At 40.3% G+C, this 14,955-nt stretch overlaps 1 protein-coding gene across 1 annotated transcript in view; it reads left to right on the top strand.

Moving 5' to 3' along the window:
- The window catches only part of LOC138637623 (dynein axonemal heavy chain 5-like), a 569,265-nt gene that overhangs the window by 80,949 nt on the left and 473,361 nt on the right, over positions 1-14,955 (top strand). Inside the window, exon 14 of the mRNA XM_069726456.1 lies at positions 3,595-3,732. Within this exon, the coding sequence (XP_069582557.1) occupies positions 3,595-3,732 (138 nt within the window). The remainder of the gene's footprint in view (positions 1-3,594; positions 3,733-14,955) is intronic.

Here is a 14,955-nt window from a genome sequence, read left to right as displayed (position 1 = left end):
ATATTTATGATTACTTTTACAGGAGATAACCAAAAAAACAAAACGCAACAAGGATCCTTAAAATATAACTTTTAATATTTAAAGCTAAAAAAGTTTGTTCCAATATATGCAACAAAGGTATTACAAGTTATAACCCATGAAAGTCAGATACAAACTACCTTACCCTGTCTGGTAGCCTATTCTCAATCACTACCTGACAGCGGAGGTTGGCACCCTAAGTTTCTGCGGTAGGCGCCCCCGCTCCTCGACGACTGGCCCTAATAGCCCTAAATAGACCCTATATTCCCTAAAAAAGGCGTGTCAAATCTATCCACCCCAGAAAAAATGAAAGAAATATAAAAAATCAAAACACTACACAAATAAATTTTCTTGATCCGTCGAATCAGAGAGTCCCTTAAATAGGGATATTTGGAAATGTCACTGCCAAAGGGGTAGAAATAACACCCATGTCTCTTTAATCCAGAAAGATATCAGCGGGCCACACCATCACATATATATACTTCAGGGTGATCATGTGCTTCTGTACATTCAATGATGTTTCCCAAAAAGGGACGTATCCAGTATAAATACCCCCCAAAGAATGAAAGAAATATAAAAAATAAAAAAAACTACAAAAATAGAAATAAAAAATGAAAAAAATAAACACAGCAAAAAAACACAAAATTGTTGTCTGCCAGAGGAAAAAAGTCCCTTAAAGGGAAATAGTCCAAAATCACATCCCAATAAGTACAAATACCAATGTCTCGTTTATCCATAAAATATCAGCGAGCCACTCCATCCCGTATATTTTTACTTGCAAGAAGAAAAAAATAATAATAAGTATAATCCAGAAAGTAAATCCAAAATCAGTCCAATGACTCCCAAATAAATGGATTTCACAAGAGGACAGTGGCCCACCTCATACCAAAGACATCCCAGCAAAAAGAAAAAACAGAGGACCATCAAAGCCGGTTGAAAAAGTTGTCCCAAAGACACCCCATAGTTCAATACTGTATCCAACGCTTCTACTCATCTGCGTCCCAGAGGCGTTGTGGGTGGTGATGCGATCATCCAGCTCCGTTAAGACTTCTGCCGGGATGTCCTCCCTATTCTGCCCGACGCGTTTCCCCCCCGTGAAAATCCTGGGGGTTCATCAGGGGACATGGATCAATGCCACAGAGATATCAAGATGCATGCATCTCTGTGGCATTGATCCATGTCCCCTGATGAACCCCCAGGATTTTCACGGGGGGGAAACGCGTCGGGCAGAATAGGGAGGACATCCCGGCAGAAGTCTTAACGGAGCTGGATGATCGCATCACCACCCACAACGCCTCTGGGACGCAGATGAGTAGAAGCGTTGGATACAGTATTGAACTATGGGGTGTCTTTGGGACAACTTTTTCAACCGGCTTTGATGGTCCTCTGTTTTTTCTTTTTGCTGGGATGTCTTTGGTATGAGGTGGGCCACTGTCCTCTTGTGAAATCCATTTATTTGGGAGTCATTGGACTGATTTTGGATTTACTTTCTGGATTATACTTATTATTATTTTTTTCTTCTTGCAAGTAAAAATATACGGGATGGAGTGGCTCGCTGATATTTTATGGATAAACGAGACATTGGTATTTGTACTTATTGGGATGTGATTTTGGACTATTTCCCTTTAAGGGACTTTTTTCCTCTGGCAGACAACAATTTTGTGTTTTTTTGCTGTGTTTATTTTTTTCATTTTTTATTTCTATTTTTGTAGTTTTTTTTATTTTTTATATTTCTTTCATTCTTTGGGGGGTATTTATACTGGATACGTCCCTTTTTGGGAAACATCATTGAATGTACAGAAGCACATGATCACCCTGAAGTATATATATGTGATGGTGTGGCCCGCTGATATCTTTCTGGATTAAAGAGACATGGGTGTTATTTCTACCCCTTTGGCAGTGACATTTCCAAATATCCCTATTTAAGGGACTCTCTGATTCGACGGATCAAGAAAATTTATTTGTGTAGTGTTTTGATTTTTTATATTTCTTTCATTTTTTCTGGGGTGGATAGATTTGACACGCCTTTTTTAGGGAATATAGGGTCTATTTAGGGCTATTAGGGCCAGTCGTCGAGGAGCGGGGGCGCCTACCGCAGAAACTTAGGGTGCCAACCTCCGCTGTCAGGTAGTGATTGAGAATAGGCTACCAGACAGGGTAAGGTAGTTTGTATCTGACTTTCATGGGTTATAACTTGTAATACCTTTGTTGCATATATTGGAACAAACTTTTTTAGCTTTAAATATTAAAAGTTATATTTTAAGGATCCTTGTTGCGTTTTGTTTTTTTGGTTGTTTTCTAGGATCCTGATACTATTTGCTTTGAGTGGTTCTTTTTTTTTTTACAGGAGATACTAATTTAAAGGGGTTGGACACTATTTTTTTTTTATTTTTGCCTATCAAGGATGGGCCATTAATATCTGATCAATGGGATAATTGGGGCCACCAGCAGTTACTGGCGGCGACTCAGTCATTTCTACAGTGGCCATGGCTGGGTACTGCAGATCCCCCCCCATTCAAGTATATGGAGACATGTGCAGTACGTAGCCGCTGCCACTATAGTTTTGATGGAGCTGCTGTGTTCCGCAAGCATGTGAGAACTTCTGGCTGCTGGAGATGCCGGTAACAGCTGGTTGATGGGGTTGCGCCCCCACTGATCAGATATTGAAGGCCTATCTTAAGAGTAAACCATCAGTAAAAAAAGTAATGATCAACCTCTGTAAGTTAAAAAAGAATGATCATGCTGTATATTTGATTTAAAAAAATGTGGAAACTAGTAGCGGTATAGTAAAATATAATAAAAAATAACTTCATGGCCAAAATACATATTTCTCTAATAATAATAATAATAATAATAATAATAATAATAATAATTATTATTATTATTATTATTATTATTATTATTATACATTTTTGTAGTGCCATTTATTCCATGGCGCTTTACATGTGAAAAGGGGGCAAATATAGATAAATGCAATAAGCATGAGCAAGAAACAAGGCACTAACAAGTACAGAAGGAGAGATAATAATAATAATAATAATCTATATTTATATAGGGCCAACATATTCTACAGCGCTTTATAATTCAGAGGTTCATTTACAATAGTCATTCATAACATAGCTAAAGATAATACAATAACTAAAGCAAAAATAATGACGACCCTGCTCTTCAGAACTTACAATCTACAATGAGGTGGGGCTGGCACAATTTACAGGTACTTATTTACAATGATGGTTAAGCCATCTTGAGGAAATGGGGGGTAGATAAAGGCTGCATGAATCTTTTGGGTACGGTTGGGTTTGATGGCGAGTTCAGAGAAGTAGAGAATAAGCTATATATATATATAAAAAGGACTTTGATTAGGGAATGTGATAGGCCGCCCTAAACAGATGTGTTTTTAGGGAGCACCTAAAGTTGTGGGTAGTCCTAATTTCTTGGGTTCTATTATTTCTTGGGTTCTATTATGGATGCCTCTTTGCCAGTACAATACATAACAGTTTTGGTCATTAGCAAACTACCGTAAATATTAGTAATATAGATTTTATTTTCTGGTTTTTTTTTCCCCCACTTTTGTAGGGACCATGACCCATTTGAAGAAGGATACTCAGAATTTTTAGTTATGAACCAACAAGCAGAAAAGTATATTTCTGTGTATATACAAGCTTTGTTCCTTAGACAAATTCCTTGCAAGGATGCCCTTTCTATTATTCAAAGGTAACAACAGATTTGTTGAGCAAAATTGTTTAGCATTATTATCACATACAAACAATGTATTTTTAAATATTGCATTATGTAAGTTGCATTGTCAAAAGTAAAGTAAATGAGCTTGAATATTTTGGGAGTGGCAGGCAGGTTAGTAGTGGGACCTGGCACTCCTACTCCCTGCTGTACAGGTTTTGGTTACGTTACAATTAAGCCCAGTTGAATCTTTAGTTTTGGCTCAAGTACTGTCCTTGAAAAAACTGACAGTACTCAGACCAATATTATTGTTGGCAGCGGATTAATTTCTGTACTGTTCAGCTGTTCAAGAGTTAATATATATTTATTCAGAAAAAAAGATAACACAGCTTACAACTGATATTTCATATAGCTTAGAATCTTAGCATCTTGTCTGCTTGAAAAGTGAAAGTAAAACTGTGCTCCAGCTACACACACACACACTGAGTGAGCAAGAGCTTCCTGTTTATTTTTTTAAACAGTGCTTTACTGGTAATATGTTACAGGAAAGATAAATATCTTGGTACCGTGTTAGCCAGTAGATAGAAAAATATTTAGAATTGAGAGTCCTCAGTGGTTGATACCTTTTAATGGCTAACTGAAAAGATGGTAACAAATTGCAAGCTTTCGAGACTACACAGGTCTCTTCATCAGGCAAAGACTAAAAGAAATTCTGAAGAATCACATATTTATGCACAACATAGCACAGAAACAACAAAAACAAAAAGGAAAAACCATGGATAAGGCAGGTGACATGAAGCAGAATTACCATGAGTGATAAACAGTTATGTCCATAAATATTGGGCCAGTTCTTAGATAAGGATTGTTTTATTGTCCTCTGATTAGGGTCTCTGTTGTGATGACCCCTCATAGTCTGAGGGGCAAGTTCCTTAGTTGATGTAATCAACTAAGTTGATGTACATCAACTAAGGAACTTGCCCCTCAGACTATGAGAGGTCATCACAACAGAGACTATTACACAGTAGTAAATAGTAGTTGTTGCAATATATACAATAACAATCATTATTCCTTCACTCCCACTCCTCAACTATTTATCCTGTTGTCCCATAATCTATCACCTGGTCAGTCTTGCAATAAACAAACTCAATTTTGACACATTCTATCAAATCACCCAGGTGATGATGTTTAATATCAATGTGTTTGGTTCTCGCGTTGATCTTCTCCCTGGATGCAAGTTTAATTCATTCTTGGATGTCTTAATAAATCACTGTCAGTTGAGTTGATGGCTTTCTAATATCACCTAACAACTGGTTTAATCAAATGACTTCTTGACTGTGGCTGCAGACACATATTTCATTTCACTTGTGTAAATGAGGAGGCTACAGACACATGTTTTCTTTTAGACCAATAAATTTACTGTAACTGTCTCCAAGCTTCAACAAATAGCAACTTGTTGATTTATAATCACTTAAGTAAGTAGCACAGTCTGCGTCCACGTAGCCTGTGAGTTTTCTATATCCTGCTGCAGATAGCCTTAAATTAATGTATTGAGTGTATTTCAAGCCTCCTACCCTGCTTGTAATTGTTGGTAGGCTTTGCACTCAGTGCATAGCCTTTATGAATCTATGAGTACCACTACATTACAATTTGAATAGAACGTGTATGAGGCCCTCCTTTGTGTCTAAGGGCTCATACTCACTTGCGAGAAATATGGACGAGTGCAATCTGAAAAAAAATTGGATTGCACTCGGACCAATGTTGTTCAATGAGTTATGTGGCACCCCTGAGGGTCCAGTCGCCATAGAGTATTGCACCTCACCCAGAGGTGTGATACTTCGCTCTCAGGTAAGGAGGGGCATGGCACAGAACCCTACACCTGCATCCAACACCAGACAATTCTGTCAGGGCACCTGGACGCACCCTAAGGGAGGAAGGTCTCATCTCAGGCTGGATAGGAAAGGGTGTTGGAGGAGTGGGTGGGGTTGGTAGAGTAGAAGTGGAGCATGTTAGGAACATCAGCTAGGCGCAGATTGAGAGAGGAGTGGAACTGAGCAGAAGTGAGGGCCTGCATCTCCTGTGAAACTGCCGGAAAGGAGTTCCCAGGAAGTGAGGAAACTAAAGGAAAGTGACATGACAGAAAGAACTGAAGGAAGTGGTTCCAGGGGCACGGGTAGTGAGCAATCCACCCGTGGAGCCGGCATCCAGACATGGAGGAACCAGGTCGCAGTGAGGGACAGGTCCTCAAACTAGTGGAGAAACTAAGGACTCAGCTAGCTAACCGGAGGCAGTGGTGTCTGTATGTGCTACTGCCACATCCACACATATTCGCTGAAAAGGCAGCCATATAGGAGCAAGGGGACTCAGAGGACATCACCTGACAAGGTCCGAGGCTGCTGTATTGGGACACTGTGTGTGAAGTCACAGGGCAGAAGGGTGGAAGCCAGCGTAGTGAGACGCCCTGAGAAAGGAACATAAGAAAGAGGGTTTTGGAAAGTGTACCCAAATTGCTTGAGAGCTAGCTGGATCACCTACTCGGAGGACACAGCACCCCGGTTGTGGCAACTAAGAACTGTGAGTAAAGCATTGGAAACTGCACCACGCTGTGTCCTCACATTTATTTACTGCGCCATCCACCCTGCACCACAGCTACCCCAATTATCACAACAGCTATCACCACCATTTACAATCTAAGTGCTCTGGGACTAAAGCTCTGCTTGTGGAGAGCTGTACCAACTCTGCTGCATCACCATCAGCCCCAGCAGTCTTTTCAAGCAGTGTCGGCTAACATCTCACATTTGCCAAGTACCACAGGTGGTGTCACGAAAAAATAACTTTCATAAACGTTATTCCTCATTCAATTCAACCCCTTTTATTGGATGCCCAGGGCCACGGGTCACTGCTGCCATGACACATCCCCTTTAAGAACCAGAATGGTACCGAGTACCCCACGGTCTTAGCGGGCGCTCCAAGTTACATCTCATCTGTGATTTTTTTTCTCGGCTGAAATTGGACTGTGAAAAAAATCGCAGCATGCTGCGCATTGCTGCGTATCTCAGACGAGACTCGCCAATGTAAGTCCGATTTTTACGCACCGGTGTCCTTTGAAAAGCCAGCAATTTATGTACAGTAAAATCACACTGACATGTTAAGAATAGAAAAGATAGAATAGATATATACACACATATATATATATATATATATATATATGTCAGTGGCACGAGGTGAACTCTTGAGCGTTTGAAAGTGACAGTTTACTTTCCCACGCTGCCGAGTTTATCACAGGTCAGGCTGGGAGTCTGCGCTTATGTCACTAATGCTGATGCTGGCAGCTTCTCATACATTCCCCAGTAGTTTACAGCTGGGACGGTAGCATTAGCACTGCTGCCAGTTGTAAACTATATATCCATCAGATATGGATTACACTGTGGGACTGACTGTACGCTGGACAGGTAAGGGTATATTGTTGGACTTTTATTTTTTATTTATTACAGTAGATCGAGGGCCTCATTTGGACTGGAAGAAGAATAAAGATGGCAAAACTGTGTGTTCTTTCATTTCATTAAAATAATTTGTTCTGCATGTGTGTATTTATTTAACCCTTCACAAACTTTAGGATTAGTAATGGATAGGTGTGTTATTGACACCTCTCCATTACTAAGCCAGGCTTAATGTCACCTTACAAAACAAAGGTGACATTAACCCTTATTACCCCATATTGCACTGCTACAGGGCAGTGGGAAGAGAGAGGCTAAGTGCCAGAATTGGCGCTTCTGACAGATGCACCTTTTCTGGGTGGCTGGGGGCAGATGTTTTTAGCCAGGGGGGGGGGGGTGCAATAACCATGGTCCCTCTCTAGGCTATTAATATCTGTCCTCAGTCACTGGCTTTCCCTCTCTGGCACAGAAAATTGTACGAGAGCCCACGCCAGTTTTTTCAGTGAAAACATTATTTTATTAAATACATACAGGTCCCAAATTTTACACACACATAGTACTAACAGTTTTAGTCACTGACATACACTATATAAATCTAACTGTTCTGCAATGGTTTACTGTATGTAAACCATGTCTTCTATCCTGTCGGCTTCTGCATTAATTTTAAAGAAGCCGACAAATGAACTATCAAGTAAACCAAAAAGAAAAAGTATTACTGCACAAAAGCTGCACACCATCAAATAAGTAGATAACAAAAGATAAACATAGACTGATTTTATTCACGGATCAGAACATACAACATAAATAATAAAAACATAATTAAAAACATGAAAACAACATCATGAACACACAGGGAAATGCGTATAATGACTCAGTATAATGAGCTAACCCAACAAAGACCGTTGGCTCATGGGGTGTTGCGCAAAAATTTATAATGTCAAAAGGACAGTGCTGAAATTTAGCTCGTATGGCCGCTACCACAGACCAAAAGCGAGCAAAAATAAATAAACGCACAACAACGTCCAAAGCAAAGAGCAGCAACTAGCCAAAAAGGACATATACAGGGCAGCCTATACAAAATGATACCACTGAGACACAGCATATAAACAGGCGAACCGGGCTTCTTTGCTTTGGACGTTGTTGTGCGTTTATTTATTTTTGCTCGCTTTTGGTCTGTGGTAGCGGCCATACGAGCTAAATTTCAGCACTGTCCTTTTGACATTATAAATTTTTGCGCAACACCCCATGAGCCAACGGTCTTTGTTGGGTTAGCTCATTATACTGAGTCATTATACGCATTTCCCTGTGTGTTCATGATGTTGTTTTCAGAAGCCCGGTTCGCCGGGCGATACGCGTGGGGCATCACGTCACCAGGTGGTATACATTTGGGAGGTTTCTCCTGTTTATATGCTGTGTCTCAGTGGTATCATTTTGTATAGGCTGCCCTGTATATGTCCTTTTTGGCTAGTTGCTGCTCTTTGCTTTGGACGTTGTTGTGCGTTTATTTATTTTTGCTCGCTTTTGGTCTGTGGTAGCGGCCATACGAGCTAAATTTCAGCACTGTCCTTTTGACATTATAAATTTTTGCGCAACACCCCATGAGCCAACGGTCTTTGTTGGGTTAGCTCATTATACTGAGTCATTATACGCATTTCCCTGTGTGTTCATGATGTTGTTTTCATGAAGCCCGGTTCGCCGGGCGATACGCGTGGGGCATCACGTCACCAGGTGGTATACATTTGGGAGGTTTCTCCTGTTTATATGCTGTGTCTCAGTGGTATCATTTTGTATAGGCTGCCCTGTATATGTCCTTTTTGGCTAGTTGCTGCTCTTTGCTTTGGACGTTGTTGTGCGTTTATTTATTTTTGCTCGCTTTTGGTCTGTGGTAGCGGCCATACGAGCTAAATTTCAGCACTGTCCTTTTGACATTATAAATTTTTGCGCAACACCCCATGAGCCAACGGTCTTTGTTGGGTTAGCTCATTATACTGAGTCATTATACGCATTTCCCTGTGTGTTCATGATGTTGTTTTCATGTTTTTAATTATGTTTTTATTATTTATGTTGTATGTTCTGATCCGTGAATAAAATCAGTCTATGTTTATCTTTTGTTATCTACTTATTTGATGGTGTGCAGCTTTTGTGCAGTAATACTTTTTCTTTTTGGTTTACTTGTTCAGTTTTTATTACTGTTGTTTTGCACCCTCAGCACTTTTTATTTGATCTATATAGCTGTGCGCCCTAATCGTTTAGATCGACAAATGAACTATCGTCTATTCTTCTATCTCTCTATGAAATATAAAGATACAGTATATCTAATATATAAAGCTGAATGTGTGTGTGTATATGTATGTATATATGTGTGTATGTCCGGGACTGGCATCTGCACCGTTGCAGCTACAGCCACAAAATTTTGCACAGTCACACGTCTGGACCCCGAGAGCATCATAGGCTATGTTGTGAGGTGAAATTTTAACCCTGCGTGTTCCAATTCACGAAACAATTTTGCCCCTATCTACATAATGGGGAAAAAGTGAAAGGAAAAGTGTTGGAAGCAAATTCAGAGCTGCCAGATGTGAACAAGGGGGACTTAAAGAATGAGAGCGATGGCGCCAAAGAGTATATACCGTACAGTTGCTAAGGTGGGGCCCCGACATGGGATACTCACCACACACGGGGATATGAACACACATACAAAATGCGCCACACATTTATCACCCCCAGCACACATTTCACCACAGATACACCAACCTCGCCACATAAAAGTCGAAACACAAAAGTCGCCACTCAAAACTCACTATGCGCAAAATTCGCCACATGCAAAACTCGCCACATGCAAAACTAGGCTCACGCAAAACTTGCCATACGTGCAAAACTCACCTCATGGAAAACTCGCCACACGCAAAACTTGCACATGCACAAAAGTTGCAAAGCATGCAAAAGTTGCTTCACACAAAACTTGCACATACTCAAAACTCGCCACGCGCAAAACTCGCCACGCGCAAAACTCGCCATGTGCAAAACTTGCTGCACACAACTTGCTACACTAACCTGTCACATGCAACTTGACACACAAAAAGTTGCTACACGCATGTTGCCACACAAAACTCATCTCACAAAAGTTGCTACATGGATGTCGCCACATGCAACTCAACACACACAACTTGACACATGAAACTCGCCCTAAAACACACACGAGTCTAGTATTATCCTTCAAAAATAAAAATCTGATTAATAAGCAGACAAACTACAAGAGCAACAAATGTACCATATAGGAAATACAGCAGCTGTCAGTCACATGACCTGTCAATTATGTGTATGTTTGAGCTAATATCTATTGCCAGGGGGGAGGGCTTCCTATTGGCTGGGGATTTATCAGGCTGCCAATAGCAACCAATCACAGCTCAGCTTCTATTTTGCTACAGTTAATTAATCTGAGCTCTGATTGGTTAATATAGGCAACAAAGGACATTCTCAGTATAACTGTTATGATCCGGTGACCTTGGAGCTGCATGAGAACTTTCACTGGAGAAAGTGGCCACTATACTGACCACAACCATGAACTTAACACCGCAACTAGAAGTAGCCGTGGAGTGTACCTAACACACCTAGACACCTCTTCACAGCCGGAGGACTAAATACCCCTAAAGATGGAAATCTGAATACTATCTTGCCTGAGAGAAAATCCCCAAAGGATAGACAACCCCCCACAAATATTGGCGGTGAGTCGGAGAGGAAAAAACATACACAGGCAGAAAAATCAGGATTTAGCACAGGAGGCCACTCTAGCTAGATAGGACAGGATAGGACAGAGTTCTGTGCGGTCAGTATTAAAACCCTTCAAAAAAAAATCCACAGCAGAATATACAAAAAAACTTCCTACATCTAACTAAAGATGTAGGAGCGTATATCTGCAACTCCAGTGAAACCAACCAGACTGAGAAAACACAGACACAGTCTAATCTGGACAAAAGAAAAACAAACGAACAGTACTGAAAATAAGCACACTGCATGTGTGCCACAGGAAAAGAAACAGACACTTATCTTTTCTGAACTGGGAGATAAGCAGGAGAGGCCAGACAGAGATCCAACACTTCCAAAGAAACATTGACAACTGGCAAGGGCTAAAGGATCCTGCACACCTAAATATCCCAGTCAGAATTGTAATTATCCGATACACCTGGCCAGGACTGCGAGTCAGAGACAACTGAATTCCCACCAACAACCACTGGAGGGAACCCAAGAGCAGAATTCACAACAATAACAAAGCTTGTGTGAGGTAATAGCATGTCAGTTAGGGTGTATTGGTGGAAAGGCTGATGTCAGTCACATTACCTCTATGTGAGAGGATATAGAAACTGCCAGTTACAGACTATTTTTACCACACTAATGCCTCATAAAAAATGGAATTCCATGGCACGAATGTCAGCTGATGTGAAAAGAAAAGCTGCATTACGGGCCAATGAAAAATGTGAAGACAGAGAAACAAGGCTGACACACATGAGAACAACAGCTGCTGCCTCAAGAGCCATATCCAACTGAGTTCCTCAATTCCTTGGAGACACAAGGACTTCCTCCTCACAACCTCTTTCTAAAACCTGGCGCACCTATTCTGCTATTGAGAAATTTGGATCCACCAAAGCGCTGTAATGGAACAAGACTCTTGATTAAGAACCTGTTTCCACATGTAATTGAGGCAACCATTTTGACAGGATGTGCCACAGGAGAAGATGTTTTCATTCCAACAATTCCTCTCATTCCATCTGATTTGCCTTTTGATTTTAAACGCCTCCAGTTTCCTGTTCGACTGACATTTGCTATGTCCATCAACAAGGCTCAGGGACAATCCTTGAAAGTAGTTGGAAATGATTTACAATCTCCATGCTTTTCTCATGGTCAACTTTATGTGGCGTGTTCAAGAGTTGTAACAGCCAAAAATCTGTTCGTCCTTGCACCTGAAGGAAAAACCAAGATTGACGTTTATCAAAAGGCTCTCGAATAAGTACTAGAAGATTCACATTACTTGGCCAATTTAGTTAAATCTGTGCGTAATATCTCCGTTGTTTCAGATGCTGGAGTCATCTGAAGGCAATTGTCTATGCTGTGAAGATGCGAGATGTGCAGCATCTGAAACAACGGATACTGGAAGCCTGTGCTAGCATTTCTTCTGCGGTGGATGAGCCCTAATATAGGGTTTATCTGAGTCCTTCTTCCATCACATTTTTGCCAGTTCTTGCTTCCTTCATAAATTACACTGAAATTTCCAGTTTTTTAATACAAATTTCAATTTTGGTTTACGTAAATTATTATTATTTTTTTTAATCTGTTTTAAATTTTGCCTTATATACAAGTCATTATACAGGAAAGAGTGTTTCTTGATATTTTTTTTTCTGTAAACTCCAATTTCTCGTTGATTTTGAGTGTTTTATTGTCTGTAATTAAAGTGGAGTAAAAGTGACACCATTGTTTTCAGCAGCGATCTGTGAGTCAGAGATGCTTCCAGGGATCTTGCCCATGCTGTTCTCCTTACATTCAGCACTTTTACCATCCATTTCAACATTTTCATTGCCCCCCAGACTTCCTTGTAGGGTTTGCAGAAAAAATGCTCAGATTTCACATTGACTCCCATTATACTTAATCGAAACGAGCATCCGAGCATTAGGAATTGCTCAGTTCGAGTAACGACCATCCAAACATTTTAGTGCTCGTTCATCTCAAGTTATAATGCAAGCTTTCCTTCAGAGGTTAACCCCTTAATGACCGGAGGTATTTTCTTTTTGCTCCCCTTTTTCCGAAAGCCATAACTTTTTTATTTTTATGTCAAAATGGCCATGTGGGTGCTTGTTTTTTGCGGAAAAAGTTGGACTTTAGAAAGACACCATTGGTTTTAACATTTAGTGTACTGGAAAACAGGAAAAAAAATCGAAGTGCAGTGAAATTGCAAATAAACGTGCAATTCCGCAGTTGATTTTTTTTTGTTTACCATGTTCACTAAATGTTAAAACTGACCTGCCAGTATGATTCTCCAGGTCATTACAAGTTCATAGACACTAAGCATGTCTAGGTTCCTTTTTATTTAAGTGGTGAATAAGGCGACCTGTAGCGTCTCTATTTTTCATGATTTGGGGCTGGATGAGGGTTTATTTTGTGTGTGCCAAGCTGACATTTTTATTGATACAATTTTGGTGCAGATACAATCTTTTGATTGCCCGTTATTGCATTTTATTGCAATGTTGCGACCAAAAAAATGTAATTCTAGCTCTTTGAATTTTTCTCTCGTTAGGATGTTTAGCAGTCGAGTTAATTTATTTTTATATTGATAGATTGGGTGATTCTGAATGCGGCAATACCAAATATATGTATGTTTGATTTTTTTATTGTTTTATTTTGAATGGGGCAAAAGGGGGGTGATTTGAACTTGAAGTTTTTAAAAACTTTTTTTTTTTTAACTTTTGGCATGCTTAAATAGTTTCCATGGGAGACTAGAAGCTGCAGTACTTTGATTGGTTCTGCTACATACAGGTGATGATCAAATCGCCTGTATGTAGCAGAATTGCTTACTTGTTATGAGCGCCGTCCACCGGGCGGCGTTCATAGCAATACTGCTATGACAACTATAGAGGTCTACTAGAGACCTCTGGTTGTCATGCGAACCCATCGGTGACCCGCGATCATGTAACAGAGTCATCGATGGGAGGAATTTCCGGCACGCTTCCGGAAAGTAAGAGTCAAATGCCGCTGTGCGAGATTGACAATGACATTTAACTAGTTAACAGCCATGAGTGGATTGCAATTCTACCCGCGGCTGTTAGAGGCACATGTCAGCTGTTCAAAGCAGCTGACATGTGCCTGGAAAGATGCTGGCACAGCATCAAAGGGAAGGATTCCAACGTGGGCGTACTATTACACCCTATGTCGGGAAGGGGTTAAACCCACTACTAGTTGGTTTTGCAGCACCTCATCCAGCGGTCACAGTCCCCGATACTCTTCATGAGTCTTCTTCATGACATGGTCTGTTATATATTGTGTAGAGCGTTCGCGTAATGTACCACTATCTCTGCTTCACCCTCTGTATCGGACAGAATAAGCGAACATGCAAATTTCCCAAGTTAGTAGTATTGTCATGCATGTTCCCTAGGATTTTAATCACTTTGTCTACAGTATCACGGTCTAATGTTGTCTGAACATAACCGTCTGTCCGGCCTCTTCATCTATGGTCAAATGTATCAGCTCCGCCTGTAAGGCAGATATCATGGGGTGTATGCACAGCATACTTTTCAATTGTTCTACCTAATCCCATAGCAACAAATTATTCCCCTTAAATTTTATTAGGTTGCTTAGCACAGCCCCTAGGGGAATGCTTCCCCTGGTGGACTCGGTCACTGACTGGTACAACATTTCTGCTATGGAATGTTGCATCCTGCCGACTACGCTACGTGTAAGCAGGTTGTTTGGAACAACAGTGCAGACAATGAGGAGAGATTGATAATCAACCAATATTATTTATTGGACTAACACAAAAGGAAAATCCATCTATAAGTATACATAAAAGTGCTTCTCACTAAATTAGAATATCATCAAAAAGTTAATTTATTTCAGTTCTTCAATACAAAAACTGAAACTCATCTATTATATAGAGCCATTACAGAGTGATCTATTTCAAGTGTTTATTTCTGTTAATGTTGATGATTATCGCTTACAGCCAATGAAAACCCCAAAGTCATTATCTCAGTAAATTAGAATAATTAACAAAAAACACCTGCAAAGGCTTCCTGTTGTGGATTCTGTTTTTGGGCTCCCTCTGGTGGTTACTGATGGTACTGGG

The sequence above is a fragment of the Ranitomeya imitator genome, chromosome 5 (genome assembly GCF_032444005.1).
Source record: "Ranitomeya imitator isolate aRanImi1 chromosome 5, aRanImi1.pri, whole genome shotgun sequence".
Taxonomy (NCBI): domain Eukaryota; kingdom Metazoa; phylum Chordata; class Amphibia; order Anura; family Dendrobatidae; genus Ranitomeya; species Ranitomeya imitator.
Note: the sequence above shows the minus strand (reverse complement) of the source record. Positions and strands in the feature narration are given on the sequence as shown.